We start from the raw sequence: 11,259 nt of genomic DNA, 5'->3' as shown, positions 1-11,259 counted from the left end.
GATGCTGTTTGGGATTCACACAGAGTTGTATATTGTGAATATGATGCTGTTTGGGATTCACACAGAGTTGTATATTGTGAATATGATGCTGTTTGGGATTCACGCAGAGTTGTATATTGTGAATAGGATGCTGTTTGGGATTCACGCAGAGTTGCCTTTTGTTTTAGAGTCACTATCCTGACCGTATTTGATGCTCCTGCTCCACAGGAGGTTAGCCAAACGAGCTCTGGTTTTAGGAGCAGAATAATAATGCCTTTTCTCTCTCTTTCATTTTAGTCTGATCTAAGTCAAGTACCGGAGTACTAAAATACACACTATTAAATCATAAAATGGGCAAAATGCTCCACAGCAAGGGCATGAATATTGGCATGAAAAAGTAACCTTGTCTTAGACATGAAAAAGGTAATCTTGTCTTAGACATGAAAAAGGTAATCTTGTCTTAGACATGAAAAAGGTAACCTTGTCTTAGACATGAAAAAGGTAACCTTGTCTGAGACATGAAAAGGTAACCTTGTCTTAGACATGAATGTTTGTGTTAGCTCCCCGGTCACATTTTATTCAGGTGAATAAATTAGTTCATAATACTGTAGTCTGGTTGGAAGCACCAACCCACAGACTTTGGTATGAATAATAACATGTATTACATCCTCTGTGTCTTTAATGGGTTTTTCCTTCTCAAGTTGAAGTGCAACCTGCACTGCACACCAACAGCTGTATCCCGTCTTGTTTATAAGTGTTGTTATTGTAGAAGATCAGATAATTTGTCTGTTTTCCCTCCTCAGGTGTAAGTGTAACCTGCACTCCAACAGCTGTGTGTTTGACAAGGACAAGGGGAAGCTGGGGTGTGAGTGTGAACACAACACAACAGGACCAGACTGCGGCCGCTGTAAGAGACACTACCACGGACGACCCTGGAGCGTCGGGTCCTACCTGCCCATTCCCAAAGGAACTGCTAACATCTGTAAGTAGCTTTCCCTTCTTCTATAGAAATTACATTGTTGAAAAATCCTGTACTTCATTGTAATATCTTTACCAGAAGGTACTTGTTGTTATGTGGGTATTTGCAGTTTGATATTCAGATCCTAAGGTAGGGGGCTACCCATAATTCCAGGCTAACACCAGGCTAACACCAGGGAGGCTAGCTGAGGGCTAAGGTGCTATAGCCAGCCCAACACTGAGGAATAAGGTGCTATAGCAGCCCAACACTGAGGAATAAGGTGCTATAGCAGCCCAACACTGAGGAATAAGGTGCTATAGAGGAATAAGGTGCTATAGAGGAATAAGGTGCTATAGAGGAATAAGGTGCTATAGCCAGCCCAACACTGAGGAATAAGGTTCTATAGCAGCCCAACACTGAGGAATAAGGTGCTATAGCAGCCCAACACTGAGGAATAAGGTGCTATAGAGGAATAAGGTGCTATAGGAGCCCAACACTGAGGAATAAGGTGCTATAGCAGCCCAACACTGAGGAATAAGGTGCTATAGAGGAATAAGGTGCTATAGCAGCCCAACACTGAGGAATAATGTGCTATAGCCAGACCAACACTGAGGAATAAGGTGCTATAGCCAGACCAACACTGAGGAAGAAGGTGCTATAGAGGAATAAGGTGCTATAGCAGCCCAACACTGAGGAATAAGGTGCTATAGAGGAATAAGGTGCTATAGCAGCCCAACACTGAGAAATAAGGTGCTATAGAGGAATAAGGTGCTATAGCAGCCCAACACTGAGGAATAAGGTGCTATACCAGCCCAACACTGAGGAATAAGGCGCTATAACAAATCAAATCAAATGTATTTATATAGCCCTTCGTACATCAGCTGATATCTCAAAGTGCTGTACAGAAACCCAGCCTAAAACCCCAAACAGCAAGCAATGCAGGTGTAGAAGCACGGTGGCTAGGAAAAACTCCCTAGAAAGGCCAAAACCTAGGAAGAAACCTAGAGAGGAACCAGGCTATGTGGGGTGGCCAGTCCTCTTCTGGCTGTGCCAGGTAGAGATTATAACAGAACATGGCCAAGATGTTCAAATGTTCATAAATGACCAGCATGGTCGAATAATAATAAGGCAGAACAGTTGAAACTGGAGCAGCAGCACGGTCAGGTGGACTGGGGACAGCAAGGAGTCATCATGTCAGGTAGTCCTGGGGCATAGTCCTAGGGCTCAGGTCCTCCGAGAGAGAGAAAGAAAGAGAGAAGGAGAGAATTAGAGAACGCACACTTAGATTCACACAGGACACCGAATAGGACAGGAGAAGTACTCCAGATATAACAAACTGACCCCAGCCCCCCGACACATAAACTACTGCAGCATAAATACTGGAGGCTGAGACCAGCCCAACACTGAGGAATAAGGCGCTATAACCAGCCCAACACTGGGCAGGTGGGAGGCCCTATGTTCTTCCTGCTGAATCAAACAAAGCTTTGGAGTCTGTACGACAGTGAAGATGCTGGTGGCGTGCTCTCAGTGTTTGATGGTGTTAGCGGTGTACTGTTGTCTTGCACATGAGGTAGCCTACATACTCTCTTTACATTTGATGTGTTTGTAGTTTCTGCATATGTTTGAGGCAATCATTCTTTGAGATTGTGTGTGAGTGTTTGTGTGTGTGTGTGTGTGTGTGTGTGTGTGTGTGTGTGTGTGTTGTGTGTGTATTTGTGTGTTTGTGTGTATTTGTGTGTGTGTGTGTGTGTGTGTGTTTTTGTACGCAGCATATTTGTGTGTGTGTGTGTGTGTGTTTGTACGCAGCATATTTGTGTGTGTGTGTGTGTGTGTGTGTTTTGTACGCAGCATATTTGTGTGTGTGTGTGTGTGTGTGTGTGTGTGTGTGTGTGTGTGTGTGTAGGTGGGTCCTTTCCCATGTGTGCATTCCAATGCGATATTGCTTGATTTTTTTCTCCCCCCTGCGTTGCGCTCCTCCAGTTCTGGGACCAACCGTCTAGCTCAACTGACTGACAGGGCGTTATTAAAAACAGCCGACATTCGGACGCATCTGCACTGAACTGATGAAACCCCAGACCCAGTCTCCATATCCTCCATTTCAAAAGCAATATTACACACTCGTTTGGCAGAAACAAAGAATGCAATAATGGCGCGGATGACACCCTGACATTATTACATAATAATAAAATAATGTAATCGTATTACTCCCCCCACAGATGTGGAAGTTTGAAGGCTTTTGTCTTTGATTTTGAGTTATTTGTTATTCTCTCATAAGAGAAACCTGAGACTATTGCTAAATCCCAAATGGCACCCTATTCTCTACACTTTTGACCAGAGCCCTATGGGCCCTGCTAGTGTACTGTGTAGGGAATGAGGTGCCATTTGGGACACGCCCTATTACCCCCCCCATGAAGCAAGGAACCCAGTGGCTCATATCTCCTGTTAGGATATTAAACATATGGTCCTACATATGAAGACAAATTTGCTGAAAGTGCAGAATTTAATTATAGTCTAATAACGCTCATCTGTCATGAAGTCCTCCTCTTTAATCACAATAGTAATTAATCTCCTAGGTAGTAACAGACAGAGGGGGGTAATACATTTAGCATATTTCATATTCATATGCATATATGTACAGTATGTGACCTACCATGTAACACCTCAGAGACAGGTGAGGCTCTTGTTGCTGGGGGACCAGAGCTGTCACAATACTGAGGGCTGAAGCACGGACCAGAACATATCTAGATTATCAAATACTTTAGATATAGACATAAAAGACTTAGCCCATTCTATATCAACGTTAAGGTTCCTTGAAGCTGTGATAATCTACTCCATACCAAACAAGGAGTGTGAAACTAGATGTGAAACTGGAGAGAAACAGAGAGCATTCTCACACTTGCAGAGGCACATTTAAAAGTTATTGTGGCAAAGTGACCTTCATCAGTGCATACAAATCCTCCTAATGTTTCTTCCACATGCGGTGTCCCCATGACAGGAAGTTAGGTGGAGAGAAAAGCAGGTACCCCTTGTGGAGTAATGTTGAACTGTAGAATGGGTTAAATAGAACTAATAGAACTGTAGAATGGGTTAAATAGAACTAATAGAACTGTAGAATGGGTTAAATAGAACTAATGGAACTGTAGAATGGGTTAAATAGAACTAATAGAACTGTAGAATGGGTTAAATAGAACTAATAGAACTGTAGAATGGGTTAAATAGAACTAATAGAACTGTAGAATGGGTTAAATAGAACTAATAGAACTGTAGAATGGGTTAAATAGAACTATAGAACTGTAGAATGGGTTAAATAGAACTAATAGAACTGTAGAATGGGTTAAATAGAACTAATAGAACTGTAGAATGGGTTAAATAGAACTAATAGAACTGTAGAATGGGTTAAATAGAACTAATAGAACTGTAGAATGGGTTAAATAGAACTAATAGAACTGTAGAATGGGTTAAATAGAACTAATAGAACTGTAGAATGGGTTAAATAGAACTAATAGAACTGTAGAATGGGTTAAATAGAACTAATAGAACTGTAGAATGGGTTAAATAGAACTAATAGAACTGTAGAATGGGTTAAATAGAACTAATAGAACTGTAGAATGGGTTAAATAGAACTATAGAACTGTAGAATGGGTTAAATAGAACTAATAGAACTGTAGAATGGGTTAAATAGAACTAATAGAACTGTAGAATGGGTTAAATAGAACTATAGAACTGTAGAATGGGTTAAATAGAACTATTAGAACTGTAGAATGGGTTAAATAGAACTAATAGAACTGTAGAATGGGTTAAATAGAACTAATAGAACTGTAGAATGGGTTAAATAGAACTAATAGAACTGTAGAATGGGTTAAATAGAACTATAGAACTGTAGAATGGGTTAAATAGAACTATAGAACTGTAGAATGGGTTAAATAGAACTAATAGAACTGTAGAATGGGTTAAATAGAACTAATAGAACTGTAGAATGGGTTAAATAGAACTATAGAACTGTAGAATGGGTTAAATAGAACTAATAGAACTGTAGAATGGGTTAAATAGAACTAATAGAACTGTAGAATGGGTTAAATAGAACTAATAGAACTGTATAATGGGTTTGATAGAACTAATAGAACTGTAGAATGGGTTAAATAGAACTAATAGAACTGTAGAATGGGTTAAATAGAACTAATAGAACTGTAGAATGGGTTAAATAGAACTAATAGAACTGTAGAATGGGTTAAATAGAACTAATAGAACTGTAGAATGGGTTAAATAGAACTAATAGAACTGTAGAATGGGTTAAATAGAACTAATAGAACTGTAGAATGGGTTAAATAGAACTAATAGGACTGTAGAATGGGTTAAATAGAACTAATAGAACTGTATAATGGGTTTGATAGAACTAATAGAACTGTAGAATGGGTTAAATAGAACTAATAGAACTGTAGAATGGGTTAAATAGAACTAATAGAACTGTAGAATGGGTTAAATAGAACTAATAGAACTGTAGAATGGGTTAAATAGAACTAATAGAACTGTAGAATGGGTTAAATAGAACTAATAGAACTGTAGAATGGGTTAAATAGAACTAATAGAACTGTAGAATGGGTTTGATAGAACTAATAGAACTGTAGAATGGGTTAAATAGAACTATTAGAACTGTAGAATGGGTTTGATAGAACTAATAGAACTGTAGAATGGGTTAAATAGAACTAATAGAACTGTAGAATGGGTTAAATAGAACTAATAGAACTGTAGAATGGGTTAAATAGAACTAATAGAACTGTAGAATGGTTAAATAGAACTAATAGAACTGTAGAATGGGTTAAATAGAACTAATAGAACTGTAGAATGGGTTTGATAGAACTAATAGAACTGTAGAATGGGTTAAATAGAACTAATAGAACTGTAGAATGGGTTAAATAGAACTAATATAACTGTAGAATGTGTTTGATAGAACTAGTAGAACTGTAGAATGGGTTAAATAGAACTAATAGAACTGTAGAATGGGTTAAATAGAACTAATAGAACTGTAGAATGGGTTAAATAGAACTATAGAACTGTAGAATGGGTTAAATAGAACTAATAGAACTGTAGAATGGGTTAAATAGAACTAATAGAACTGTAGAATGGGTTAAATAGAACTATAGAACTGTAGAATGGGTTAAATAGAACTAATAGAACTGTAGAATGGGTTAAATAGAACTAATAGAACTGTAGAATGGGTTAAATAGAACTAATAGAACTGTAGAATGGGTTAAATAGAACTAATAGAACTGTAGAATGGGTTAAATAGAACTAATAGAACTGTAGAATGGGTTAAATAGAACTAATAGAACTGTAGAATAGGTTTGATAGAACTAATAGAACTGTAGAATGGGTTAAATAGAACTAATAGAACTGTAGAATAGGTTTGATAGAACTAATAGAACTGTAGAATAGGTTTGATAGAACTAATAGAACTGTAGAATAGGTTTGATAGAACTAATAGAACTATAGAATAGGTTTGATAGAACTGTAGAATGGGTTAAATAGAACTTATAGAACTGTAGAATAGGTTTGATAGAACTAATAGAACTGTAGAATAGGTTTAATAGAACTAATAGAACTGTAGAATGGGTTAAATAGAACTAATAGAACTGTAGAATGGGTTAAATAGAACTAATAGAACTGTAGAATAGGTTTGATAGAACTGTAGAATGGGTTAAATAGAACTTATAGAACTGTAGAATAGGTTTGATAGAACTAATAGAACTGTAGAATAGGTATGATAGATCTAATAGAACTGTAGAATAGGTTTGATAGAACTAATAGAACTGTAGAATGGGTTAAATAGAACTAATAGAACTGTAGAATGGGTTTGATAGAACTAATAGAACTGTAGAATGGGTTAAATAGAACTAATAGAACTGTAGAATAAGTTTGATAGAACTAATAGAACTGTAGAATAGATTTGATAGAACTAATAGAACTGTAGAATGGGTTAAATAGAACTAATAGAACTGTAGAATAGGTTTGATAGAACTAATAGAACTGTAGAATGGGTTAAATAGAACTAATAGAACTGTAGAATGGGTTTGATAGAACTAATAGAACTGTAGAATAGGTTTGATAGAACTAATAGAACTGTAGAATAGGTTTGATAGAACTAATAGAACTGTAGAATGGGTTAAATAGAACTAATAGAACTGTAGAATGGGTCAAATAGAACTAATAGAACTGTAGAATAGGTTTGATAGAACTAATATAACTGTAGAATGGGTTAAATAGAACTAATAGAACTGTAGAATGGGTTAAATAGAACTAATAGAACTGTAGAATGGGTTAAATAGAACTAATAGAACTGTAGAATGGGTTAAATAGAACTAATAGAACTGTAGAATGGGTTAAATAGAACTAATAGAACTGTAGAATGGGTTAAATAGAACTAATAGAACTGTAGAATGGGTTAAATAGAACTATAGAACTGTAGAATGGGTTAAATAGAACTAATAGAACTGTAGAATGGGTTAAATAGAACTAATAGAACTGTAGAATGGGTTTGATAGAACTAATAGAACTGTAGAATGGGTTAAATAGAACTAATAGAACTGTAGAATGGGTTTGATAGAACTAATAGAACTGTAGAATGGGTTAAATAGAACTAATAGAACTGTAGAATGGGTTAAATAGAACTAATAGAACTGTAGAATGGGTTAAATAGAACTAATAGAACTGTAGAATGTGTTAAATAGAACTAATAGAACTGTAGAATGGGTTAAATAGAACTAATAGAACTGTAGAATGGGTTTGATAGAACTAATAGAACTGTAGAATGGGTTAAATAGAACTAATAGAACTGTAGAATGGGTTAAATAGAACTAATATAACTGTAGAATGTGTTTGATAGAACTAATAGAACTGTAGAATGGGTTAAATAGAACTAATAGAACTGTAGAATGGGTTTGATAGAACTAATAGAACTGTAGAATGGGTTAAATAGAACTAATAGAACTGTAGAATGGGTTAAATAGAACTAATAGAACTGTAGAATGGGTTAAATAGAACTAATAGAACTGTAGAATGGGTTAAATAGAACTAATAGAACTGTAGAATGGGTTAAATAGAACTATAGAACTGTAGAATGGGTTAAATAGAACTAATAGAACTGTAGAATGGGTTAAATAGAACTAATAGAACTGTAGAATGGGTTAAATAGAACTAATAGAACTGTAGAATGGGTTAAATAGAACTAATAGAACTGTAGAATGGGTTAAATAGAACTAATAGAACTGTAGAATAGGTTTGATAGAACTAATAGAACTGTAGAATGGGTTAAATAGAACTAATAGAACTGTAGAATAGGTTTGATAGAACTAATATAACTGTAGAATAGGTTAAATAGAACTAATAGAACTGTAGAATAGGTTTGATAGAACTAATAGAACTATAGAATAGGTTTGATAGAACTGTAGAATGGGTTAAATAGAACTTATAGAACTGTAGAATAGGTTTGATAGAACTAATAGAACTGTAGAATAGGTTTAATAGAACTAATAGAACTGTAGAATGGGTTAAATAGAACTAATAGAACTGTAGAATGGGTTAAATAGAACTAATAGAACTGTAGAATAGGTTTGATAGAACTGTAGAATGGGTTAAATAGAACTTATAGACCTGTAGAATAGGTTTGATAGAACTAATAGAACTGTAGAATAGGTTTAATAGAACTAATAGAACTGTAGAATAGGTATGATAGAACTAATAGAACTGTAGAATAGGTTTGATAGAACTAATAGAACTGTAGAATGGGTTTGATAGAACTAATAGAACTGTAGAATGGGTTAAATAGAACTTATAGACCTGTAGAATAGGTTTGATAGAACTAATAGAACTGTAGAATAGGTTTAATAGAACTAATAGAACTGTAGAATAGGTATGATAGATCTAATAGAACTGTAGAATAGGTTTGATAGAACTAATAGAACTGTAGAATGGGTTTGATAGAACTAATAGAACTGTAGAATAGGTTTGATAGAACTAATAGAACTGTAGAATAGGTTTGATAGAACTAATATAACTGTAGAATAGGTTTGATAGAACTAATATAACTGTAGAATGGGTTAAATAGAACTAATAGAACTGTAGAATAGGTTTGATAGAACTAATAGAACTGTAGAATAGGTTTGATAGAACTAATAGAACTGTAGAATGGGTTAAATAGAACTAATAGAACTGTAGAATGGGTTAAATAGAACTAATAGAACTGTAGAATGGGTTAAATAGAACTAAAATAACTGTAGAATGGGTTAAATAGAACTAATAGAACTGTAGAATAGGTTTGATAGAACTAATAGAACTGTAGAATGGGTTAAATAGAACTAATAGAACTGTAGAATGGGTTAAATAGAAATAATAGAACTGTAGAATAGGTTTGATAGAACTAATATAACTGTAGAATGGGTTAAATAGAACTAATAGAACTGTAGAATGGGTTTGATAGAACTAATACAACTGTAGAATAGGTTTGATAGAACTAATATAACTGTAGAATAGGTTTGATAGAACTAATAGAACTGTAGAATGGGTTAAATAGAACTAATAGAACTGTAGAATGGGTCAAATAGAACTAATAGAACTGTAGAATAGGTTTGATAGAACTAATATAACTGTAGAATGGGTTAAATAGAACTAATAGAACTGTAGAATGGGTTAAATAGAACTAATAGAACTGTAGAATGGGTTAAATAGAACTAATAGAACTGTAGAATGGGTTAAATAGAACTAATAGAACTGTAGAATAGGTTTGATAGAACTAATAGAACTGTAGAATGGGTTAAATAGAACTAATAGAACTGTAGAATGGGTTAAATAGAAATAATAGAACTGTAGAATAGGTTTGATAGAACTAATATAACTGTAGAATGGGTTAAATAGAACTAATAGAACTGTAGAATGGGTTAAATAGAACTAATAGAACTGTAGAATGGGTTTGATAGAACTAATACAACTGTAGAATAGGTTTGATAGAACTAATATAACTGTAGAATAGGTTTGATAGAACTAATAGAACTGAGAATGGGTTAAATAGAACTAATAGAACTGTAGAATGGGTTAAATAGAACTAATAGAACTGTAGAATGGGTTTGATAGAACTAATAGAACTGTAGAATAGGTTTGATAGAACTAATAGAACTGTAGAATGGTTTGAATAGAACTAATAGAACTGTAGAATGGGTTAAATAGAACTAATAGAACTGTAGAATGGGTTAAATAGAACTAATAGAACTGTAGAATGGGTTAAATAGAACTAATAGAACTGTAGAATGGTTAAATAGAACTAATAGAACTGTAGAATGGGTTAAATAGAACTAATAGAACTGTAGAATGGGTTAAATAGAACTAATAGAACTGTAGAATGGGTTAAATAGAACTAATAGAACTGTAGAATGGGTTAAATAGAACTAATAGAACTGTAGAATGGGTTAAATAGAACTAATAGAACTGTAGAATGGGTTAAATAGAACTAATATAACTGTAGAATGGTTTGATAGAACTAATAGAACTGTAGAATGGGTTAAATAGAACTAATAGAACTGTAGAATGGGTTAAATAGAACTAATAGAACTGTAGAATGGGTTAAATAGAACTAATAGAACTGTAGAATGGGTTAAATAGAACTAATAGAACTGTAGAATGGGTTAAATAGAACTAATAGAACTGTAGAATGGGTTAAATAGAACTAATAGAACTGTAGAATGGGTTAAATAGAACTAATAGAACTGTAGAATGGGTTAAATAGAACTAATAGAACTGTAGAATGGGTTAAATAGAACTAATAGAACTGTAGAATGGGTTTGATAGAACTAATAGAACTGTAGAATGGGTTAAATAGAACTAATAGAACTGTAGAATGGGTTAAATAGAACTAATAGAACTGTAGAATGGGTTAAATAGAACTAATAGAACTGTAGAATGGGTTTGATAGAACTAATAGAACTGTAGAATGGGTTAAATAGAACTAATAGAACTGTAGAATGGGTTAAATAGAACTAATAGAACTGTAGAATGGGTTAAATAGAACTAATAGAACTGTAGAATGGGTTAAATAGAACTAATAGAACTGTAGAATGGGTTAAATAGAACTAATAGAACTGTTTGGGTTAAATAGAACTAATAGAACTGTAGAATGGGTTTGATAGAACTAATAGAACTGTAGAATGGGTTAAATAGAACTAAGAACTGTAGAATGGGTTTGATTAGAACTAATAGAACTGTAGAATGGGTTAAATAGAACTAATAGAACTGTAGAATGGGTTAAATAGAACTAATAGAACTGTAGAATGGGTTAA

The 11,259-nt window shown here is 34.2% G+C and overlaps 1 protein-coding gene across 2 annotated transcripts in view; it reads left to right on the top strand.

Annotated features, from left to right (window-relative positions):
• LOC112238324 (netrin-G1-like) overlaps positions 1–11,259 on the top strand; it is a 184,616-nt gene that overhangs the window by 119,616 nt on the left and 53,741 nt on the right. For both annotated transcript variants that reach the window (XM_042308206.1, XM_042308207.1), the window contains exon 4: positions 783–961. In XM_042308206.1, coding sequence (XP_042164140.1) covers positions 783–961 — 179 coding nt within the window. The remainder of the gene's footprint in view (positions 1–782; positions 962–11,259) is intronic.

Source organism: Oncorhynchus tshawytscha, linkage group LG28 (genome assembly GCF_018296145.1).
Source record: "Oncorhynchus tshawytscha isolate Ot180627B linkage group LG28, Otsh_v2.0, whole genome shotgun sequence".
Taxonomy (NCBI): domain Eukaryota; kingdom Metazoa; phylum Chordata; class Actinopteri; order Salmoniformes; family Salmonidae; genus Oncorhynchus; species Oncorhynchus tshawytscha.
Note: the sequence above shows the minus strand (reverse complement) of the source record. Positions and strands in the feature narration are given on the sequence as shown.